This window comes from Myxocyprinus asiaticus, chromosome 24 (assembly GCF_019703515.2).
Source record: "Myxocyprinus asiaticus isolate MX2 ecotype Aquarium Trade chromosome 24, UBuf_Myxa_2, whole genome shotgun sequence".
Classification (NCBI taxonomy): Eukaryota; Metazoa; Chordata; class Actinopteri; order Cypriniformes; family Catostomidae; genus Myxocyprinus; species Myxocyprinus asiaticus.
This window is the reverse complement of record NC_059367.1, coordinates 21,196,176-21,221,837: the sequence shown is the minus strand read 5'-3', so window position 1 is coordinate 21,221,837 and position 25,662 is coordinate 21,196,176. Positions and strand designations below refer to the sequence as shown.

Genomic DNA, 25,662 nt, shown 5'->3' with positions numbered 1-25,662 from the left:
TTGAAGGAATAGTTTATCCAAAAAGGAAAATTCTCTCATCATTTGCTCACCCTCATGCCATCCCAGATGTCTATGACTTTCTTTCTTCTGCTGAACACAAATGAAGATTTTTAGAATAATATCTCAGCTCTGTTGGTCTTCAGAGTGCAAGTGAATAGTGATGAAAATTCTGAAAGTCCAAAACGCACATAAAGCTTGAGTAAAAGTAATCCATAAAACTCCAGTGGTTAAATCCATATCTTCAGAAGCTATATGATAAATGTGGGTGAGAAATAATTAAAATTTAAGTCCTTTTTTAATGATCAATCCCCACTTTAACTTTCACATTCTTCTTCTTTTTTTTTTGGCAATTTTAATTCTTCATGCATTTCGCCACATACTGGTCAGGGAGGACAATTTATAGTAAAAAGGACTTAAATATATATCTTTTTATCACCCACACCAACCATATTGCTTCTGAAGATATAGATTTACCCACTGGAGGCTTATGGATTCATTTTAAGCTGCCTTTATGTGCTTTTTGGTCACTATTCACTTTCATTGTGAGGACCTACAGAGCTGAAAAATTCTTCTAAAACACTTTGTTTGTGTTTAGCAGAAGAAAGAAAGTCTAGGATGGCATGAGGGTGAGTAAGACGAGAGAATTTTATTTTTTTAATTAACTATCCCTTTAACACAATTGCTCTGAATCACTGAGTTGTGGTGCTTATACGAGTTATGTGAGTTTGAATCCAGCTCGCAACATTTCCCGTTTTTCTGATTTCTATGTAGTATGATATACATCAGAGTATCCCAACCTATTTGATTTTAGAGGAACTGATTACAATTTCATTTGTAGCCACTATTATGTGATAATCTTCAAAAATTCTCTGTTTTCTCAGTGAAAATTCTCGGCATTCAGCGAACTGCTTGTGATAAAAAAAATAAGGCATACAATAGACTAGAATGCACAGTGACTTTTGTATAGCAATCACTAAAATAACTTCTGACACAAAACACATGGTTCCCATTAAAAATGGTAAAGCATGCAATTTTATATGTTAATAGTAACTACTTCTGATTATTATATACATAAATATATTTTATTGCATGTACAACAGGAGTCCCCAGGGGAAAAGATTGGGAACCACTGCTATAAAAATAAAAAAAAGGCTAAAAAGAGGATCTAAAGAATTAATCAATAGACCAAAGCAAAACTCAGTGTCTGAGAGAGAATATGAATTATGAATGAACATGTACTCTATCACACACACCCACATCCCGGCACAGCTGTTGAAATAAATGAACTCAGCAGTAGCTGGCTTTTAGTGTGAGTGGGATGCACTCAAGAGAATAATGTCTGTTAAAAAACGGTGTTAACCTGCTTCACAACAAAAGAGATGTGCAAATGTCTGTCTGAGGAAGAGAGACAAAAGGGATAGTAAGAGAGCATCTGTGTTTCATAAAACGTCTTAATAATGTCTGAGCACCAGCTCACGGTGAAGTTTAAGTGGTTTTCCAACCATATTGTGCTAATGGCTGTAATGTCAGTTTGAGAATGACACAAATTATATTCAAACTGTCTAGTACTTTCTCTTAACAATCAACTTGCTTTCTACTGAGCAATTCAAAATCTGTAATACCTGCTGTTATACTTGGCTTTAAATGCTGTAAATGTATATTGTTAGATTCAAAAGTCTGAGAGAGAAATTCATTTAGAATTAACGGCACCCATCATTTGATCATTTTTTGATAAATAACTACTGCCATGATCTATAGAAAATGTACACAAACATTTCTTTTAAATCAAATTTATTTGAACGCCTGCTTACCTTAATGCGATGTAAATTGCGCCCGGTAATTTTTGTGAATGAAGTGCAATCTTTGAGCCTAACTTACAGAGAAAGGAGGAATGTTTGCGCAGAAAGGAATGACAATTACTTAATTTAAATACTCAAGAAACAGCGCTATTTCAGCGCTGATTACACCAGTTTAAACTAGATTGCGGGTGGTTCGTGAATTAAATGCAGCTTTTTACGCTAGAATACCACTACCAAAAGGGCTGTAATTGGTAAGTGAATTAGTAAAATATTATGACTTAAAAATGTATAAGAAATACTTAAGAATTTGCATTATTTCTAGATCACTAATCAAATTTATTCAAGTTTGTGACATTGGCCATGTTAACACCTTTCAGGTCAGATTTTCTTGTGTCCAATGAAGTACACAAGAAGCTCTTTGAAACATAATCAAATCATGCTGGATTACATGGATCATCATCGGTTTTGCACAAACAAGTGCTATCCATGCCAGATCGAGTACATAATGTCATTAAAAAAAAGGGGGGCATCCCAAAAACTAAAAATTCTCAAATTCATGTACATTTTGCATTTTAACTTTTCACTCAAATTGTTACAGTATGTTGACAATACTGGATAATTTGTAATGAAAAATGTTGTATTAAATTAGAAAAGAAAGAATTCTGAAACATTTTCACTAGTGGTTTTAGACTTTTAAGGCTGGGTCACATTTACAGTTGCATGGCTATATTGAGTGCTAATTGCTAAAAAACTAACTGCCAAGCAGCCTCTTTTTAATGCTGCATTTTATACTTTATGAGTGTGATGTTCAAAGGAAACTCGCCGCTAAAATGATATCCTTGTCCATTTTGAATATTTAGTGTAGCTTTGTGAGAAGCACCGCCTACACAGAGGTCACTGCCAAACCAAGCAACTCCCATTGGTCAACGCAGCAAAATGCATCTGAGGTCACCGGAAGTCAATCGCACGAAATATCCGATAGCATTGAAAATCGAGTCCCATTGAAATGACTGTATTTTGCCCGCTGAATTTTGCTGTGCAAAGATCAATTTTACCGTGCCTTTAGACCCCATAAGTCTACTTTGTGCTGAATGTAGATTGTGCTTGTTTGACTGTCCACACTTGTGTTTTTGTATCTTGAAGCCCACCCATACTTTGTCACTATCACTAACACACACTTAGCCACACAAACACTTTATGTTTTGTCTCTGACCTGTTGTTCAGTCTGGTTGATACCCAGCAGGTATGTGAGGTGGGAAAGGAGAGTAGCAGCAGCCATGTTGGAATGAATACTGCGTGTGTTTGATTTCAGTCCCCTCAGGCACAATAAAACCAGCACTGTTAGAAACAACGCTGCCATAGAAACTGAGAGTGAGGAGTATGTTACTATGGCGAGGGTCTCCAGGTCACCCTCTAACTGCTGCTCAGACAAGAGTGAGAAAGTGAGAGAGAAGAAAAAGGGATAGCAAAATGTAAACAATATAAACAATAGCTGTTCAATAAGGTTGCTTTAATCTTTCTTTGTGGGTATGTTGTGTGTGCAGTTGAATTTGTGTGTGTGTGTGTGTGTGTGTGTGTGTGTGTGTGTGTACTTTACCTCTCTTTGTGAGCTGTCCATAAGGACTCCAAATGTTCCCAATCTGTGACACTGACAGCGAACATGTGATGTGTTTCTATAGACCACACTACAGTCTCTCACAGTCCAGCAGCCCCCTGCTGATACACTGCACACATACATTCAAAGAATGTGTTGACTGTTTATTCTTTACAACAACATACAGTATATACAACCATGTATATTCTTTAAAGTATTAAAATTGGGGCTGTATCTAAATAATTACATTAAATGCTGAACTCAAATGAATCACAATGAATCACATTTATCAATACTTACTGAGAAAAGTCCACAAATGAAGATAATTAAAGGCATTACATTATTATGACAGATGAGTAAATCATGGAATAGACATTACAAAAAGTGGCTTTAGAAATTAATACATATTTTCATATTATTGAACATGAGACTATCACTGGCCTACAGTCCACAGCAGTCCATTTGGTAATCTAGTTTGTCAATCTGTCTGAGGTAGACTTCACACAATATGCATTCTTGCACTGCATCTGAGCTATTTTTTTTTATTTTTTATTTTTGGTCTATGTACACATTTAATAGCATCTCGTGCCATGAGTGCCACGTTTATAAGATGGTGGGCCCTATTTTAAAAGCGCTAACGCTAAACGTAGCATTATGCTTTAAGTCATCGTCATGTGTATTTTGTTGATTCATGTTTTTCATGTCTTTTATTTTGAAATTTCTAGTTCCTGTTTCATGTCATGTGTTCCCTAGTCATGTGATTCCTATTTCCCTCCATGTTCTTGTGTCTTGTTTTCGTTGGGATATTGTCTTGTTATCTTGTTATCTTGTTATCAGTTCCGTCTGTTCATTGGTTCCCTCGTCATTGTTTTACCCCTTGTCCATGTATTTAAGCCCTCATGTTTACCACTGTCCTTTGTCAAGTATTGTTTGGTGTAACGTTGTCATGCTAAGTCAGGTCAGGTCAGGTCAGGTCAGGTCAGGTCAGGTTAGGTCAAGTTTATGTCAAGTCATGTTATAGTCAAGTTCATGTTTATGTTTTGTTTAGTTCATGTTTATGTGGAGGACTTCAGCGTTCTGGCCTGCCGGGTGGACTTTAATGAAATAGCCCTCAAGGACATTTTCCGGGCAGGTTTGAGTGAGCCAGTTTCCTCTCTGATGCCTGGTGGTCGGAGTACTTACGGCCTGGCTCAGTATATCGACCTTGCTCTGCAGATTATTGGTTCTACGTTCACCAGGGGAGGCTTATGCCAAGCCGGAGTCCCATGTCATGGTCGACGAGCCAGCGTCCCACGTCATGGTCGCCAAGCCAGCGTCCCACGACATGGTAGCCAAGCCAGCGTCCCATGACATGGTAGCCGAGCCAGCGTCCCACGACATGGCCGCCGATCCAGCGTCCCACGTCATATCCGGCTAGCCAGAGTTCCAAGTCATGGTCGGCGAGCCAGAGTTCCACGTCATGGCCTGCGAGCCAGAGTTCCACATCATGGTCGCTGAGCTAGCGCCATCTTTTGCCCCGGATCCACAGCCTGCTCCATGCCATGTCACAGCAATGCCTCAGCCTGCTCCATGCCATGTCACAGCAACGCTTCAGGCTGCTCCATGCCATGTCACAGCAGCGCCTCAGGCTGCTCCATGCCATGTCACAGCAGCGCCTCAGGCTGCTCCATGCCATGTCACAGCAGCGCCTCAGCCTGCTCCATGCCATGTCACAGCAATGCTTCAACCTGCGCCATGCCATGTCACAGCAACACTTCAGCCTGCTCCATGCCATGTCACAGCCATGCCTGAGCCTGCTCCATGCCACGTCACAGCCACGCCTGATTCTGCTCCACGCCATGTCATGGCCACATCTGAGCAGTTGGACCTGGAGATGGTTCCCGCCCTTGTACCCACCCTTAGTTCTCCTGATCAGTCAAGGGGAACTTTCGACCCTCCGACCCAGCCTAGACCCTCTGAGCCCTGGACTCCGCCTTGGCCTGTCGATCCTTCGACATCACCTCGGCTCTACGTTCCCTCAGCTCCACTGTGGTCCTTCAGCTTGTTGGCTTTACCTTCGTCTCTCCAGCTCCGCCTTAGTCAGTCAGTCACCTGGCTCCGCCTTGCCTCTCTGATCCTCTGGCTATGCCTCGTCCCTCCGATCCGTCAGTTCCACCGGGGACATCCTTCCCTACGGCTCCACTGACTCCGCCTCAGTCTTCCGATCCTTCAGCTCCACCTTGCTCCTCCGAGCCTCCAGCGCTGCCTTGGTCCTCCCTGCCTCCGGCTCCACACTGGCCCTTTGAGTCTTCGGCTACTCTCTGGGTACCAAGTTCCCTAGTGTCGCCATTCAAGTCTCTCACGGCTCCGCCTTCCATGGCTCCACCGCTCAAGTCTCTCACAGCCCCACCTTCCACGGCTCTGCCCCTCGAGCCTCTCAGGGCCCCACCTTCCATTGACTCTGCCCTGGTCCCATGCCCCACGCCCTATCTCGCCAGGCAACGCCTCACGCCATGCCATTCAAAGCCACGTGTCAAGACCACCCCCCCCTCCCCCCAGCTCCCTACAGAACTTTGAGTTTATGCCATGTTTTATGTGTTGGTTCATGTTTTTCATGTCTTTTATTTTGAAATTTCTAGTTCCTGTTTCATGTCATGTATTCCCTAGTCATGTGATTCCTGTTTCCCTCCATGTTCTTGTGTCTTGTTTTCACTGGGTTATATCAGTTCTGTCTGTTCATTGGTTCCTTCGTCATTGTTTTACCCCTTGTACATGTATTTAAGCCTCATGTTTACCATTGCCCTTTGTCAAGTATTGTTTGGTGTAACTTTGTCATGCTAAGTCAGGTCAGGTCAAGTTTATGTCAAGTCATGTTATAGTCAAGTTCATGTTTATGTTTTGTTTTGTTGATGTTTATAGTTAGGGTTATTGGTTATCACATATGTAAATAAACTGCACTTGGGTTCATCTTTACTTCACGTCTTCATCGTCTGCCTGTCATTGCTGCCAGCATCGTTACAGTCATAAGCGCAAAATCATACATTTTGGTATTTTTATGCAAGCACAGCTAAGTCTAGGCGCAAATGGGTTTGGCAAAATTCCACACGCAAAGCGCTAATGGGCTGGGTCAAGTGCATTTTAATTTTGCGTGTCTACTCTGTCTTATTATATTGTCCATTCCCTATCAAACACCAGCAATATAAACAAAGACAGCACATTCTTAAAAGGTTGGTAGTGTAAATGGACAGTATGCAATAAATTATGAGTGACACACTCTTTTTATAAGCATAGAAAATATGATTCTCGTCAGGATTTGGATGTACGTTCTGTTAAATTATAGAGAATGTAAGTAATATTAATAATTTTCATCTACTGACACACAAATCATGATTAGTATACAGTGATTGTATCGGCACACACTTCACTTCTACCGGTTGATTTTGATTTTGAAAAATTACATTAATTTATTGAAACATGAAAAAATTAAACCAAAAATAATTCTAAATTCAAATTTAACTTATAAAATATAATATATAAAATATAATCAAAATAACAAAGTGGTCAAAAATGTCAAATCCAAAACATTTACCCTGTACTACTTTCACCAGCACCTTTTGCTCTTTTGTTCATGAAAATTGGATAAGACGTAGTGCACGGTCTTTGTGCGTATTGCTGCACTTTGCGCACTCAAGAAAATAGAGCCCTGCATGCCAAGTTAAAATCAGTTTAACCTGTCAAATTAGTCTCAAAACCCCTGCATTCTGTTCCATTTTACTGTGTCTTGTCACACTGTTTTTGAACGCAAGAATATGTCCTGCTCTCTGTAAGTGTGGTTTTACAAGTTGCCTAAAAGCAGCTGGGGTTGGACTGAATTTGGACTCCCAAAAATGTAGGAAAATCCCTTATTACTGAATTTATGTACAAGTAAGGTAAATTGACAGGCCTAATTAAAGAGCAACTGTGTGTACATTAAAAAAGATCAAATACTGTGGATCTTTGTCTGAACACACACACACACACACACACACTTACGGGCTGCTGTTATTCCACTGCACACACAGCGGTTTGCTACGATTACTGGTCTCCAGCAGACGGAACTCCAGCTGGACCGGAGTGTCAAGAAAACCCTCCACAAACGTCTGGTTGTTATACACAGAAACACTCACTACAGGGGAGTTCAACACAGGGTGCCTGGGTAACCTGCAGAGAGAAGACATAGATTCATTATTAGAAAGAGGATCTCTCACACACATGTGCACATTATCAGACTCTGATGAGGTTTGATTCTTACCTGACGCCACGGCGGTCTGTGTGGTATTTGGGGGGCAGTGAAGCCCCCAGGCTCCGATAGATGAGGATAATGACAATGGTGACAGGTGCCTCTTGCAGTGCCAAAGACCGCCGTGCTGCTGTTGCTTCTATTGTCTGATTGGCCAACAGATTCACAGGGCCAGCTGGAGATGGAGCTGAGATTAAACACAAGGTATGACTTATTGCTCAATATTGTCTTTAAGTGGACTTTAAGAGTGTGTGTGGGCTTATTTAGCTATAGTTTGGGGACAAAATTGTCCCCAGAAGTGAGCTAAAAAGGACAAAACCTCCCTTTGGGGACATTCAGGGACATCCTCAATTGGAAAAATGTGCCTAAAACCCCTATACATGTGCTAAATTTCACTGTATCCCACAGAATTGAGTGGCTTATATGATAAAATGTTCAATTACAAGTTACATTTTTATTAATAATGATCAGAAACTATTCCACCAAGTAATTTCATTTATTATCATAACTGTAGGCTGTTTGTGGTTGTCAAGCAAAATAGAAACATGGTGCATTGATATAATAAGTGTGCGTTTATAGTCATTTTATAATGACTATGACTGTGGCTCATCCAATCAGAATTTTGAGTCTACAAAAAAAGTCTATGGTATGTCCCAATTTACATAGCAAAGTAAACGTGCCTTTAACTTACAAAAGTTGCGCTGTGGCACTAATACAGTAGGTGGCAGCACAACATGTGTGTGAGCATCCCAAAGTGCTTGACCCCGGAAAAGAGTGCTGTGATACCGTGGAAACCGGCGCCGCACATGTGTATGGTTGTCAACACGATCCAGAGTCAAGACTGCAACACAAAAAAACACACACAGTGTCAACCATGCCATTCCTTTTACACAGAAATATTAATCAAATCAGATTAAACTTTCTTTGTACACAATGAACCGGATAAGCGAGTTCAGTTAATCATCAAAATGTATCTTACAAATTCCTATTCATCAAATGCTTTCTCTAGAGCAGGGGTTGGCAACCTTTTAGACATATAGTTTTTAATTTTCCTTGTTAAACACTGTGCCGAACAACCCATAAATGTAGTTAGACTTTCAGTTTATTTTCTAGTTCAACTGAGATTTTGAATAAGACATTTTAACCCTACTATGTGTATTTTTATTTGTTTGGCCTTTCCCCTTAATTATGTAGTTTGAAAATCACCGTTATTGTGATTAAAAGAGCGGGTATGCTTGGATGAACATCTAAATCATTGTTTGCCTCAAAAAGTGTTTTCTTACAGTACATCAAGTGTTGCAAAAAAGACAAAAGTAACAAATAAAACAATATAGGCTGTCGTTCGCTCATGCAATTGACGCAAATTGACACAATGCGATTGACACAAAGCAGACGTGTTTACTTGCAAAACTCACCAAAAAAGAAGCGCTACGATATTAGCGATATAAAATTTTTTTTATAATGGCTTAGATACCAAAAGTGTTGTTGTTGTTTTTGTGCACTTCTATAAATTATATTTTTTAGAATTATTTCATATCTATATAAGTTTACTATCAGAGGATATCTATTTCTTTTCTTATTACTAGAGAAATGAATACTATATTCATACAGATAAATACTACAGTATATCATGTTGGTTTGCTGTTGAACAATAGTGAATTGTCAGTATCCCATATGCATGTACATTCAATAATATATGTTTATATTATACATGAAATTTCTTACTCATGGTGGCACTGATGTGTCAGTGATTGACTTGTTGACAGCATGGAAGTAAACTATAGCAAGTACAACACATGAACAGTATGATATGACTATTGTCATTTGAGTGTACTATTGAAATTATGTAAGTTGTGCATCTATTTAGACTCCATAAGTGTCTGAGAAAATACTTATGTGTAGCTTATGTGTTTTGTGTAGCCCAACAGGTGTTTGACAGCCAGTTGTGTCTCATTCAGTGTGAAAGTAATAAATCCTGTTCTAGAATTGTCCTGATTTGTTGCATTATCTCTTTGATATATTAAAAAATAAAACATAAAAAAATATAGCAAAATATATTTTATTAAATTATTTTTGAATTGTCTTGAAAACATTTGGAAGATTATCTATCGATAGTCAAATACACTATCTGGGTATTTTGTAGATCCATTTGTGATTGATATACATTCAGGATCTCTAAAGACCCGAATTAGTAAAAGTGTTTATGAGAATTCTCATGCATTTAAGGGTTAACAGTGTTTAACTTCCTATTCAGCTCATAACTAAATAGTCACTGTGTGACTGCAACAAGTGGTACATTGGCAAGCCACATGTAGGTAGGATGGACCTCATATAAATAAAATAAATACTCCTCTCTCTCACTATTGATCGCATGCCATTGATTAACCCCTACACGTGCCATAGGTTGCCGACCCCTGCTCTAGAGTGTAAATGCCCTATGAAATGATGTGTGTATTTTTTGTGTATTGATTCTGACCGATGTTTGGGGTGACGAGTGCCACAGGATTGAGGTAGGTCTGTTTCATATTCTGGGCAAGTGTGCGGGTGTACTGCTCCAGAAGATCAGCCAATCCCGCAGCTCCGCTCTGACCTGAAATTTGACCCCTCCATAACGTAGCACTGCCCGGACCCAACAAAACACTACAGCCTCGTAACAAATTCTGTAGATAGAGAGAAAAGGAGAGACAGATGAATGTAGTTAATAAAGAATTCCTATCAAGATCAATACAATTTGAATCACAAATATCCTGCTATTTATCAGTTCCCTAAGGTAAAGCAGACCTCATTGAAATGCGCATCCTGAGTGGCTGTCAAACCGAAGCCTGACTGGAGGCCCTCAAAGGTCAGAAGGCGGGACAACAGTCGCTCAGCTATCAGAAGGTCATTTCCATAGAGACGGATTGTTGCCTCTGTGACATCACGAAGCTGATGGGCCAGTTTCTTTTCAATGATGGTGTTGAGCTCTGTCTCGTTACGTTCCAACGCCTCCAGCTAAACACACAAAATGGTAATGTGACAAAGACACTACTGTATCCATGACAGGGTGAAAGTTTTGGTTATTAGTTCAAAATCAATGTGTGTGTAGCTTCTTAATCCGTGTAGGTCCGTGTACTTTTGCGTCCATTCTTTTGTACTTTTTAAACCCAAAAATGAAAAAGGAAAAAAAAAAAATGTCAACCTTTATTGGTTTTAACACTGATGAATAGAATAAGCAGATACAAACTCATTTTCTGTTGACTATTTCATTTTCAATAAAGAGAAAGGGGGAAATGGCTCAATTTTCATTTTTTTCATTGTTTAAAAAATTTATTTACGCCTTGAATATTTGATATGCACACTGTGAGCAGCACTGAAACGCCCCTTTTATCTGATTGGTGAACCCGCCCCTTCTTCTGTACTGCCTTAATCCTATCAGCCTGAATTAGAGTTGGGATTGCACTGCAAATTTGTCTCAATTTTCATTAAATATTGTCCCAAACCACAACTAACTGTAAACTATGCATATCTTATGTATTAGAATCTTGCTGCTTGGCACATCATGGTGTTGTTGCGAGGTGTTGCCTCTAATGGACAATGCGTGAGAGATCGCAAGCCACATCACTTGGCCATATACTGACTGGGAGTTGGTCTATTATATATTAGTTTTATTAACATTGTATGATTTTGTAGTAGCTGTGTATTCGTGTCCCATTGATAAATGTAACGTAAAAAAAAAAAAAAAAGAGTTCTGTTGCTTTGGATAAAAGCGAATGCTAAATTAATGTTTAGGCATCATGAACATGGATTGGAGTGGACATAAAATTCTAATAGCTAAGATTTGGACACAAGGCATCCTGACTGTAAGTCTGTCGGGATGTGGGACACGGCGTGTAAAATCAGGACTCTCCCTATTATTGGGACGTCTTGTCACCTTATCTCCATAAGTGCAATGTTAATTTCTGCAAGCCGTAGATTGCTGATAGAGTGTGCTGCCGATGTAATTGCCTCAGCCTGGATGAACATTTAGTAATTATATTATTAAATGTCAAAAATATAATCAGTGTTAAAACCAATAAAGAAAAAACAAATTTTTAGTTTTTCATTTTTGGGTTAAAAAAGAAAAAGGAATGGACGCAAAAGTACACGGACCGTCCTGTGGCTCCGTGTTTTTAACTTGAGCATCAAATCGAAATTACGAAAAACAAGTCATTATTTGTTTTTTAATGTTGATTTTGTAAACGAATAATGAAATAAGTCGTTTTTGGTTTTTCCGATTTTGAATTCCTAATTGAGTATGAAATGAATGAATGATACACAGGTTCTTCTTACAGCTGTGTTCAGCTCCACAAAAGGAGGAGAGGTGCAGTTGTACAGATCAGGATCTAGCCATCCTCTTTCTCCATCACAGTGCCGAATTGCAGTTCCTTGAAGAAAGAGATGGATTGAAGTCATATATGCAAAAATGCATACAGACACATATAAACACTCACCAAATATAATACAGAATATTACTAAACCCTATTTAGAGGGGCTCAGCCCCCCTTAAAATCAGCGATCAACTCAGCATTTTATGCGATCTCCTTGTGTTTTCTGAAAACAACGGCTGAGGTTCTGAATCCTCTCCTTTACAGTCTCTTAAAAAACGTAAAAGTTTGTTACATTCAGTATAACCTTTCCCTTTAGTCAGTGGCGGACCCGGTCATAGGTGACATAGGGCATCAATATTTGGCACAGTGCTCCACAATGCACATAGCTGTCACAAACACACGTACCATCCTTTTTCCGAACACACATGCAAAAACACAAAATAAAATAGATGCAATTTTTATTTAAAAAAAAAAATGTAGTCAAACAAGATTTAAACTCACGACCTCTCACACTTAAGGTGAGAAATTATTCTTTGAGCCACATCAGCTCATGTTCAGGTCAGGAGCTGATACCCCTCACGCCCCCCAAACTTAAATCCTAGATCACCCCTTACTCTTACCCACTGATCCTTTAGGACAGGGTACAGCCGCAGGCAGGTTGAACTTTGTTCTGGGCCACCAGATTCCTGATGTTATGGTTTTAGGACAGCCATCGTAGATCACTGAGAATAGAGAGGTAGAAGAGAGTGAGAGCGCCACATGATGAACAAAAAAGAACAAGAAAATAAATGAGAGGTTACTGGATGGATGGATGGATTCGGAATGGCTTACCACCATACTACTCATACTATTTCTGTCATATCTTTAAATGGCAGAAATAGTAAGAGTAGTAGGTTAGTATGCCATTTTGAACTCAGCCATACACTCACCTTCACAGCCTGTTTGTGTGACTTCCGCAAATGGGTTGTCACACATGTTGCACTGTCGGCCAATCACGCCAGGTCTGCACTGGCACTGGCCGCTCTCTGTGTCACATGACCTTGAGAAGGAGCCCACTGGGTAGCAGTCACATGGCAGGCATACATCACTTCCCCGCTGTCGATAATGAAACTCCTGATAAACACAGAAACATATACACATGCAAAAGTATGAAAATACATTAAATATGAAAAAGAAATACAGATGACGTGTGTAGTTTTAAAACTAATTTAAACATTATAACTGACCGTGGCACAATTTCTACAACAATAAATAAAAACAATAATTTACTTGTGTATTTAAAAAGCCTCAAGAGTATGTGTGTTGTGTTTCCAATTGGGATGAGTGTAATATATTCAAGTATTAATGAAAAGGCCTTATGTAGCAGAGTGTGAGGTGCGTAATGATTTATTTTTCTACAGCAACCCAGAGTGAGGAACATCATCTCTAATCTCCCTTTATTACACTTAAACGCACACAAAACAACCCAATTAATACTCAGCAGACCAGCTATATGTGCAGTGACATCTAATTGAGGGGATGAGGGCATTTACTCATAAAAAAACCAACTCAAAAGTAGCAGAGATATATTTTTGTTTTTGATTATAACTAAAAGTCCCATTTAAATGGTACATGGATGGAGGGTCTCTGTATGTACTGGAAAACTGGGGTTTATTACTGTATACATGATAACTAAAAAAAAAAAAACGGCAAAGTAATGTAACATTTGTTGTTTCAGTCTAAATTGCTGATGCCAACAACAGTTCACAATTTTGATGCTTATGCAGGAAAAGCGGGTTCAAGTATGATTTGCAACATTTCTGATTCTGTTCTCTGCTCTTCTTGTCATTACTTCCTGAGCTATTTATAGGGCTTTGTAAATAAAATTTGAAAATGGCCACAGTTAGGGACTGTTTTTACTGAAACCTGTGACAGGAACATCCAGTTTTCTTAGGACATGTCTGAGGAGCCTCAGGCTCAGCATGTTTTTGCATGAACAAAAATTGCGGGTTGTTGAAGCAGCTTGTCACATCAGTGTTCTGGCTGCTGGTCCCAAGTGGGTTTAGGTGCTTGAGCTAGAAGACATTGTTCCTTACTTTGCAAACAGGTTAGAATACAGATCAGACCTTCAGATTACAGATTAGGGCCAAAAATCTGGATTAAAGGTCTTTGGGTTAGTGGGATGATTCCATTAGTGTTATGTTTGTCTGTATGTGCGTGAGTGTGTGTGTGAGAGAGATGTGACTATTAATCATTGCTGTGTCTTTACACTCAGGTTATATCAGGACTATTTTAGGATTACATTTTCATTTTATTATGTCTATTTGTGTACTGATAGATATAATGATTGTGATTTGAGTAATTGCAGAGTGATATACAGTATGTATTTAAAGGGACAGTTCACCCAAAAATGAACATTCTCTCATCATTTACTCAACCTCATGCCATCCCAGATGTGTATGACTTTCTTTCTTCAGCAGAACACAAACAAAGATTTTTAGAAGAATATTTTAGCTCTGTAGGTTCGTACAATGCAAGTGAATGGTGGCCAGACTTTTGAAGCTACAGACCACTGGAGTCGTGTGGATTAGTTTTATGCTGCCTTTATGAGATTTTTGGAGCTTCAAAGGTCTGGCTACCATGCACTTGCATTAAAAGGACCTACAGAGCTAAAATATTCTTCTAAAAATGTTTGTTTGTCAGCAGAAGAAAGACATTATCTGTTTTGTGTATTAATGCTTTGGCAATACTGTACGTAAACACAATCGTGCTAATAAAGTACTTTAAAACTGAAATTGAAAATATAAATTCATACACATCTGGGATGGCATGAGGTTGAGTAAATGATGAGAGAATTTTCATTTTTGGATGAACTATCCCTTTAATTATACACAGCATACTAATATACTAACACTAACTTAATTTCTAGGTGTGTATGTAGTGACATTTTGTAATACGTGTCTAAATTCACGATTAAATGTATTTTGTAAGGTGCTTTAAGTGAATTCTGCAATTTTGCTAACATCTACCAACTTTAGCTTCTAAATTAGACTGCCCACATCCCTTTAACCACACGCCCTCTATCCAAAACCCAATCCTATAAAAGACATGTCAGCAAACTCAATGTTACAAACCCAAACACACAAAATTATTTACAGGCAGAGAGCATTTCAGATTGGCTAGTTTTCTAATTTGCTTTAAAAACCTCTCTTTGACAGAACCTAGGACGTCCCCCAGACAACAATGGTGGTGACAGCCCTGACTGTGTGTGTGTGTGTGTGTGTGTGTGTGTGTGTGTGTGTGCACCTTGCAGTGGCAGTTTCCAGTGGTCTTATTGCAGTCTGTGTCAAAACCTTTACTGGCATCACAGTGGCAAGGTCCACATGTTGGGCTGCCCCACCAACCACGAGGACACTGTTGCTCGATCCTGTAACCACACACACAGTTAGATGTGATCAAATACCTCTGTATCTAGGGCAGATCTGACATAGAAAATGAGACAGCAAGAGAGAGCAAGAGAGCACGAGAGAGCGAGAGAGCGAGAGATGGAGCCGACAGATAAAAGACTAGATGAGATTGCTGCTGTAGTGAAGGATTTAGTTGAGAGTGTCTGCGTTAGAGTTGGGGGTTGAATTAGGGTCACTTAAATCACAGACTGTCGGCAAACTTAAGTCTATTTTCACGTGTTCAAAGGCAATGACTTAAGCACACATATACATACAAATGACATCATAACATAAACACAAACTATATCTGCGATTTACATTCTGCCTTCTGGATAAGCTTAAACACTGCATTAGTCTGAACAAAAGCTCTCTCACACACAAAGAATGCCATAAATCCGAATGCATTAAATAAGGTCTTTGTCCATCTTTCACTGATTATCTTACTTGTACATTTTTTTGTCCACTTATTAGAGCTTATAGATCAGAATAAGAGCACTAACTGGGGCTGCAGGATGCTGCGGAGGCAGGCTACAAATTCTAGGACTGTGTGTGCATCTAGTCTGTGTTTATGGTTATGTATGCGCTTAAGTGTGTACCTGTGTTGGCAGTACTGTCCGTAGTGACTGTCCTCACAGTCGCAGATATATCCATGAGAAGAGCTGGGCTTCCTGTGGCACTTTGCTTGATTCTCACATGGGTTGAGCTGACATGCATCCATACAGCTTTTACCATAGAATCCTGGTAAAAACAAAAATATATATACAGTATTTATCTGTTAGAGCACAAACCTTATATACAGTATATACAGGACATTTCAAAACAAAATCCACACAAAGATCTTTAAAGGAATATTTCAGGTTCAATACCAGTTAAGCTCAGTCTACAGTATTTTAGGCATATGTTGATTAACACAAAAAATTATTATGACTCGTCCCTCCTTTTCTTTAAAAAAAGTACAATTCTGAGTTACAGTGAGGCACTTACAATTGAAGTGAATGGGGCCAATTTTTGGATGGTTTAATGGCAGAAATGTGAAGCTAAAAATTTTATAAAAACACTTACATTAATTCTTCTGTTAAAAAAATACATATTGTTTTCATCTTGTGGCTTTACTTTTAAAACAGCAAGTATTTTAACATTTGCGGATTGTCCTCATTCACTTCCATTGTAAGTGCTTCACTGGAACCCAGATTTTTCCTTTTTGTTTGAAGAAAAGAGGGACAAGTCAAAATTTATTTTTTGTGGTAATCAACATCATGCCACAAATGCTTCCGATTGAGCTTAACTTGTATTGAACCCAGAATATTCCTTTAAGTAGTATAATATAATATAAATTTTTTTTTTCCCAATTTGGAATGTCCAATTCCCAATGTGCTTTTAAGTCCTTGTGGTCGCGTAGTGATTCGCCTCAGTCCGGGTGGTGGAGGACAGTTGCCTCCGCGTCTGAGACCGTCAACCCACGCATCTTATCACGTGGTTTGTTGAGGGCATTGCCACGGAGACATAGCGTGTGTGGAGGCTTCACGCCATCCACCGCGGCAACCACACTCAACTCACCATGCGCCCCACCGAGAATGAACCACATTATAGTGACCACAAGGAGTTTACCCCATGTGACTCTACCCTCCCTAGCAAACGGGCCAATTTGGTTGCTTAGGAGACCTGGCTGGAGTCACTCAGCATGCCCTGGGATTCAAACTAGCAAGCTAGCGAACTCCAGGGGTGGTAGCCAGCATATTTTACCACTGAGCTACCCAGGCCCCCGTGTACATTGTATTTTGTAATTGTGACTTACTTCTGTTCTTATATCAGAATGTGAGAAACCTAATCTTTTAAGTTAATAGAGTTGTTTTATAGCTCATTGTACTATGAAAACATACTTTAACTTTGAGAACTCAAAGTACACTCTTTTGACCGCAAGCCCATATGGACGTGTTCAATGCATGCGCACACCGACTGCTTTGTGATGCTCTTTTAGCACAGACGACAACATGAGCATGCACTGACTATGCACAAAGATGCCAACTGTACAAATGTCTAGAAAAAACTAGCTTGGTGAACTCTCACCCACGAATTCGTATGATGAGAAGAATTGTGTCCAATACAAGATCGAAATGTCACACACTGACCTCTTGACTCAGTACATAGAATACATTTAAAAAAAGCAAAGGAAAGCAAGTATATTGTATATTTAACATTTTTGAATATAATATTATTTGTAATTTGTTATTTATTATTTATAAAAACCAGAAGCCCTCGAGCGTGACATCATATTTTGTCAGTTGTGGTGCTCGAAATAATTTTGCATGGTCAAAGCCTTGTGTGACGGCGGCTTAAAGCTGCAAAAATGGCTCATTCTGAACTTCCACAGCCTTCTGCTTCAGGCGCGCAGTAATGTTTTTGTTGGAAAGCAGGGGCCTCCTTCATGGTGTCCTGCCATGGACACCACACCTGTTTAATATTTTCCATATAGTAGACTCATGGACAGAGATTTAGCTGTCACTCCAGGGTTCTTTTTTTTTTTTTTACCTCATTGAGCATTCTGTGGTGTGCCCTTTGAGTCATCTTGGCTGGATGGCCACTTCTAGGGAGAGTAGCCACAGTACTAAATCATCTTGATTTTAAGACAATTTGTGGACAGATGAATATCTAAGCTCTTTGTTATAACTTTTTAACCCTTTCCAGCTTTATGCAAAGCAACAATTCTTCATCGTAGGTCTTCTGAGATCTCTTTTTTGCTAGGCATACTCCAAGTCAGCAGATGCTTCTTGTGAATAGCAAACTCAAAATATTTGAATGATTTTTATAAGTCAAAGTAGCTCTAACCCACACCTCCAATCTCATTTCATTAACTGAATGCCAGGTTTGCCAACTCCTGACTCTAATTAGCTTTTGTTGACGTCATTAGCCTAGGGGTTCACATACTTTTTCCAACCAACACTGTGAATGTTTGAATACTGTATTCAGTATGTACAAGAATACACTTATTTGTGTGTTATTAGTTTAAACAGACTGTGTTTATTCATTATTGTAACTTAGATGAATATCAAACCAGATTTTAAGACAAATTTATACATAAATTCCAAAGTGTTCACATAGATTTTCTTGCCACTGTATAAGCTGCTGCTTCCCTCGCACCGGTGACGATTCTTCCAGCATTCCTCCACCTCCCCATCTTCACCTCTATATTTCATAACTACTTTAGGCTACTAATTATTATTTCTAAATTGTCTTTCTATTACTCGTTTCAGTCAGAAAGTCCAGGGCAGTACTCAGAGCTCAAGCCCAGTCCCGTGCTCAAGCTCCTCCGTTATGGACAGCACGACAAATCCGTTTATCTTAATATGATCCAGGACTATATGAGCCAGTGAACTCATGAAAAAGTGTGTGATTTGACTCCTTTACAAGAAATCTGTTATTATGCTAAGACAATACAGGAGATGCAGTAATTGTGTCAGTAACACACATACACCCTACATATCCTAAAGAATGTACAATGATTCAACCTCCAAGCTCTATTTCCACACACCTCACATGTAAACTTAAATAAGGACATTAAAGCACATGAAATGAATGGAAAGGAAGTATTTTACTGCCCATAACAGGAGCACAGCCTTGAACTCTCCATCACTGGAGTCATATAGAAAAGCCTCCATCTCATCTGCACGATAGCTGATCAAAAGTTACAATTACCCCAGTTACAGTGTGTGCAAACCCTGACTTAATTATATTAAGCTGAATAGAGAAAAGCTCACTAATCAAAAATGGAATGCAGCAATAAAACCAAAAGAAGTTTCCATAGATACACAAAGAAACACTTCTGACAAGGCTTTTCAAAGCATTGAATGGTATGGAAGTCACTACAGGATTAGAATGAAGCACTTCTGGAAAAAACAATTATATTCATCCAATGTCTTGCACAGATTCAACCAGCACTCTGCAGTACTAAGATAATGTTTTGGAGACATTTGTTTATGCATTTGTAATTTATGTAATTTATGCATGGGAATAAATAAATAAAGAAAGAAAATGACAGAAAGAAAGAGAGAGAAAATTAGACATCTCTGTTCTAAAATTTAGGCACTCATAGAGTGTGTAGTGTGGGCTGATTCTACCAGTAGGAGGTCTGAGAAATGAATTCAGAGTTTATGAAGGGAGTCTTTGATTTCTCTTTCTGCAGAGTACTATTAATAACCCGATGCAACTATAACAGCATGATAATGAAGTGAACGTGTCTCTGTGTATCTTCATTTAGAAGTGGGGAGAGCTGATACTGATGCAGGGAGATCATTTAAATGCATTACTGTTTGTATGAGTGGGCGAACTGTGAGCCTGTCGCCATCTAAGCCACAAGCATGCCATATATATTAGTAATACTGTATATACAAATGTATATGTAAATTTGACATCTTGTAACTTTTCATCATCTCTATAAAAAACAACACAGACAGCTCCAAGCACAGACAACATAACACACTTTCTGGCTTACCTGGTTCACAAACACAGACGTGGCGATCCCATTCGTCAGTGCAGTGACTGCGGGCGGAGCAAGGTGAGGAGTTACAGGGGTTGCCAACATTACAGCCAGTCTCCACTTTGATGGTTCTGGAGGGCCGGGGCAATGCAGGGGAATCAGGACGCACCCCCAGACGCACCCCCTGACATGACAAGACACAAAACATACAAATGTATTGCAATACACACAATCCTGATTAGGATATAATATAATTTGTATTATTTAACATAAGCAAAATAAATTCTAACACAAATATTACACAAATTATATAAATAAATATCACATAAATGCTTTTTTGTGTTTAATATTAGGGATGTACCGATACTTTTTTTGAGAACAAGTATGAGTACCGATACTACTTTTTGGTACTCGCCGATACCGAGACTGATACCTGTTTTTATTTTTATTTTTTTATTTTTTTCTGAATTACATATCAACAGTTTCTTTCAATTTTATCATCAAAATGATGTTTAAATAAATAAATTAATTAAAACTTTAATCAAATGGAAAATATAACAACTAATTTTTTACATAATATTATATACATTTTATCAAATGATGAGCTTACATACAGAACCTCACAGCACAATCCAAAATACAACATTGGAGATATTTTTGTCAAATAAAGTGCTGCGTAACAGAGCATCACAGATGTGAGATAATGCTTAAATATAATATAATTACTATTGATTTATTATAATTAGTAGTAGTAGTAGTATTACAGTGAATATTACATAACTATATAGTAGTGATCTATTACTGTCGTACATTTTTCCTTTTAAATTGAGCTTTTAATTTGGCTGAGCTTTTATTTTGAAATGTTTCTGTTTTATGACGGTAGCTTGTCAGTCTGGAAAAGCCGGTCGCTACGTGACTCAAAGTGATTATTGAACAGTCTGTATGTGCCTCGATCTAAAAACTTAATTAGAACTCTAATCGCTGTCATGTGCTACAAACAGAGTGTGCAGTGCTCATGATGATGTTTTCTGTGTATGAGTCAAGGAGCTCTAAATGATATGAGGACTTTGTGTCTTTATGTCAGCACAACACCGGCTTCACACATTCACAAGCGCTCACATTTGAAGTGTGCAGCACATGCAAAATATATATTTATCTCATTAAATCACAGCCTTTGCGGTTTAACAATCACTCTAGGACACAATGTGATTTTAATTTGGGGTGCTAAATGTTTCAGAATGACATTTGAACGTCAGATGGTATCGTTTTTTGGTATCAGAGAATTTCTACGAGCACGAGTACAAGTACATAAGCATGGTATCGGACCCGATTCCGATACTAGTATCGGTATCGGGACATCAATATTTAATATAAAAAAATAAACATTTTAATTTTATGTGAAAGAACTGCTTTTTTATTATTATTTCTGAGCTCTAAGATCTCAATAATTTTTTAACAAATAGTCAGCTTGTTAAAACTAATGACCCCATTAGGAATTTATGGCTACCCAGTAATTCACACATGTGAATTGCCGAATAGCAATTAAAGAAGGTTACAGAAGAAGAGGTTGGGTGAGTAGAGGTGAGATTATAAATCATTTTTGTAAAAAGAGACTGCAGATTATCAGTCGCTATGGCGCACCTGAATACAGCCACGCATGCCATTTTGCACCTCTCCTGACCCTAAAACTCCGCCCACATGCAGGTGCTTCACCTTCACACCATTAATCTCATTTCCAACAATTACTGTTCCCTGTGACACAAAGAGAGAGAGGCATGAAGAGAGAGACAGAGAGAAATTGAGAGAAAATGAGAAAGAGATTAAATTAGTCAATTTATATTACCTTGTGTGTATGCCAGTGTGTTCATGTGTGTGTGTGTGTATAATCTACCTAGTTGTTCTCTCTGTCAGTGTGTGTATACAGTGTAAATATTTACAGTAAGTATAACTAGATCAGTGATCTGTGTCTGATTTGTACTTTAATCCTCGAAGATTAGGATCTGACATTCCAGAATTTCAGATTATTACTTTATGGGATTATGGCAATAAATCAGTGGACAGAATAGGGGTTAGCAGACCCCCTGGTATGTGTGCATCTGTGTGAGTGTGTGTGTAGGCTTGTGTACCTGATACAGTCCAAAGTCCAGTCTGACTGTGGCAATATATCGAGTCTCTCGTCCACTCCGGACATCACGTAGCTCGAGCTGTATGTCATGCCAGCGTCCATCAGACACTTGAACTTGATCCAGTCTTAACCGGATTGGCCGAGCAGAACCTCGCGCCACAGAAAACACCAGCTGACCTGATATAACCTGGAATCACACACACACATGAAAGAGTTGACTCAGATCAGTAAATAACTTTCAGAATTAAAACTGACAAGTGTCTCTCTGGTTTAATTCATGAGAATTTTTAATTTTTAGACAGGGTGTAAATTTAAAAGGATCAAACATTTTCTGCTGTCACTCAGTTGCCAAGTTTGCATAACTGGGAATTGTTAAAACTGTTACAGTGAGTTGATTTTTCGTTCCATGGATTGAGGGTTTGACAAATCACACAAATTAGATTTGAATGCAAGGATTTTTGACCAACTAACAGCCAATATTCCACATGTCAAAAGAGGTAATGCATACTAATTTCACAGACAGTGAATTTTTCAGGTCAAATAAAGTGTCTGTGGAAATAAGGTAACTACGGGTATTAGGCCTACATTTGAAGTAAATGCAGCACTGTACAGTATGCATTTATATTAAACAAGTAAACCCCTCAAGCCTGTCCTGCCTCAGTTGAAATTTATTTTATTTTGTTACTTTGTAAATCATCCATCTTTCAATGCCACTGAAGTTTGGTTTTGAATGGTTGCGAACTGTTTTATAAATCATAAAATGCATTATAGGAACTTTATGTCTCTATGTATGTGTTTGTAAGTGTGTGAAGCCTACCTGAAAGATTAAGCTGGTGTATTGTCCAGCTTGAGCCTGCAAGAGAACTCCTTCTTTCGACCTAGTGCGGAACACCAGCCCCATGTACCAGGGCGTGGTGATGGTCACGTCATTCTTCAGGTCCCACCACAGCGCACTGTTACCAAGGAAGCGATGGGGGTGGGACATGACTGTGGAGGAATCATTTCAGTATTACAGTCATCATCAATGTCATCATGATTATTATTGTCATCATCATCAACAATTAGTACTAGCTCCAGTTTGATGCTGTCACTCTGTTGCTTGTCTTAAAGAGCAATGAAGAAGCTAGATAAATATGTCTATATGTGTATGAGTAGTGGTCAACCGATATGGATTTTTTAATGGTCGATGCCGATATCCAGAAAGCAGGTTTGCAGATAGGCCGATATAATGCCTATATACTGTTTCACATAATTTAATATAGTAAATAACATATACATAAAATTGCACCAAAAAATAAATAATAATAATAATAATAATAATAATAATAATAATAAACTATTATTTTGCACTATATTTATTCATAACTTCACACAAAACTTTAACTTTGTAAAAAAGAATCTTTAAAAAAATAACATTGTATTTTAAATGGTAGATAGCAGTTTCGTCTGATTTCTGTTTAGTTGTCCAATTTTAGTAATTTATTTGCACATAAATAAATTATTATATTAGGAAGAAGAAAATAATAATGCACAATGTAGTCTAGCAACCACGTATGGCATACACATTAGCAATTCTCACAAAAGACCGAAGCAAACGAATTGTACATTCAGTGCATTTTGAATATGACCTTTACTCATTGCGCACATGAAGCACTTTTACTTTGAAGTTGGTCTCATGCGCTCGTGCAGATCCAGCTTACACGGCCCAGATCGCCTGCTTGGATTGTCACGGATTCACCATCATGTAACATTCGTAAATTAGAGGAACTGAGTTTTGATCCAGACTGATAGAATACGCGCTTCAGATGAAGCTATTCACAGGAAGAAAACACTAGATTTTCGTAACGTTTGTGAATTACATCTGTTTAAACGAGATATCTGCATATTTGCATTCAGACAGTATATGATAGAAGAATGATATTTGCCTTTTTATCTTTAGAAAAAAGTTCAAAGTTACAGGGAAATGCTGAGGAGAGGCTACTATGTGCTTTAGAAGATATATGAGCGCTCCACAGAATGCTGGTTCTGCTCAAGTTTTGTGAGGTTCGTTAATTACATCTGTTTAAACGAGATACTGTATCTGCATATTAGCAAACTGTATATGATATTAGTTTTGGATATTTGCCTTTTTATCATTGGACAAGACAGTTACAGGGAACTGTTGAGGAGAGAGAGGAAGAGTAAAACACGCAAGCACTTTAACATTGTGAGCTCAAACGCATCTGTTGCGGCTCTGATATGCAGACTGTTTAAATGACACTGTATTGCACACCGGTCTATTATTGTAGTAACATGACTGCACTTAACAACAAAACAAACTGTGACTGGTCATTTATATGTCCCAGACGGCTCCTTCACGTGAAAGCAGGCGATTCTCTGAGCCCTCACGGCCTTAAGAAACAAATCGGCCAAAAGGGAATACGTATCGCCATTGGCGATATCGGTCAACCATTATGTATGAGTATGTACTTCTCACCTTGGCTGCAGTCCTTCCCTCCAAATCCAACAGGGCAGTCACAGGAGAACGTCTCCCAACTAACCCTACATGTGCCCCCATTCTGGCATGGGTTCGATTTACAGAAAGGCATTTTGGCACTACAGCCTATTGAAGACAAAGCAGATTACATCATAACGGCAGCCAATCACAGATGCAGAATTTTAAATCATAACCCCTGCAGGCAATCACAGACACAAAATATAACATCACAATCCATATAACAACAATCAATGGCAGGCCAATAATATTGCAGAACTGCAGAAACTCATTACATTAATATTTTGATGCCATGACAATTTTCACAGATAACTGTATAACATCATTGTTAAGAACATCATAGTCATCACATTGTGAAAATACACAAACACACCTGGTAAGGTGCCATTATTAGCAATGAATCCTGCCATGTCCACTGGTCTGTTATCAATGTGCAGGTCTTTCATGCAGCCAATAAATTCTCTTGTACTGAATAGAAAATTCTCTGGCAGGTTAGGAACTCCACCCAAAAACAATGGGCCTGTCAGATCCAAAGACCTGTGAGAGAAAAAATAAAGAAGGATAGAATGAGAGTGATGCTAATTGTGTACCTCCAAGGTTAAAAGCAAAACCAGCCCTGTTCTGGTATAAGTGGCGATATGAACATACCTTGTGTGTAAGTATGTACTCACTTCTTGTTGCTTGTCTGTCTTCCCTGAGCAGCACAGCTGTAGTTGCCAAGCTGGATTCCGAATCTCAGGGAAATGGCAGTATCACAGTCATCCACACTCAAGACTGCAACCTTCTCATCAGATGGGCCCTGAACCTCCCCACTCACACTGTGCCTTGGCTGGATACACAATCACACACAAATCAGTTTGGTCAAGTATTCACACCGACAAAGCAAAACAGTTTTCTGTGCGCTCTGGTGGTAATGTGCCAATTAATGTACCTCAGCTTGCTTTAGATTGCATCAGTTTCTCACCTTGTTATAGTAATGGATGTGAACAGTGTGCCAGTTGCCGTCACTCACTCCGCCAGGCAGATACGGACTAACCTGAGTAGAAATCTCACCTATTGCAAAGGTCAAAGAGGGTCACAAACAGCTATTACAACTCAAGGAAAGCAGAATCATATTTATTTCCATTGATTGATTTTGTTGTAATCC

At 38.7% G+C, this 25,662-nt stretch overlaps 1 protein-coding gene across 1 annotated transcript in view; it reads right to left on the bottom strand.

The window, feature by feature from the left end:
- The window catches only part of LOC127414492 (cadherin EGF LAG seven-pass G-type receptor 3-like), a 56,730-nt gene that overhangs the window by 8,513 nt on the left and 22,555 nt on the right, over positions 1-25,662 (bottom strand). The window contains exons 6-25 of the mRNA XM_051652546.1: positions 25,480-25,568; positions 25,187-25,344; positions 24,889-25,052; positions 24,498-24,623; positions 22,839-23,008; positions 22,023-22,208; positions 21,538-21,648; positions 19,912-20,080; positions 16,019-16,160; positions 15,283-15,403; positions 12,927-13,110; positions 12,618-12,719; positions 11,960-12,054; positions 10,433-10,642; positions 10,128-10,311; positions 8,343-8,492; positions 7,664-7,844; positions 7,405-7,572; positions 3,397-3,523; positions 3,013-3,219 (exon numbers count right to left, since the gene is read on the bottom strand). Of these exons, the coding sequence (XP_051508506.1) occupies positions 3,013-3,219; positions 3,397-3,523; positions 7,405-7,572; positions 7,664-7,844; positions 8,343-8,492; positions 10,128-10,311; positions 10,433-10,642; positions 11,960-12,054; positions 12,618-12,719; positions 12,927-13,110; positions 15,283-15,403; positions 16,019-16,160; positions 19,912-20,080; positions 21,538-21,648; positions 22,023-22,208; positions 22,839-23,008; positions 24,498-24,623; positions 24,889-25,052; positions 25,187-25,344; positions 25,480-25,568 (3,044 nt within the window). The remainder of the gene's footprint in view (positions 1-3,012; positions 3,220-3,396; positions 3,524-7,404; positions 7,573-7,663; positions 7,845-8,342; positions 8,493-10,127; positions 10,312-10,432; positions 10,643-11,959; positions 12,055-12,617; positions 12,720-12,926; positions 13,111-15,282; positions 15,404-16,018; positions 16,161-19,911; positions 20,081-21,537; positions 21,649-22,022; positions 22,209-22,838; positions 23,009-24,497; positions 24,624-24,888; positions 25,053-25,186; positions 25,345-25,479; positions 25,569-25,662) is intronic.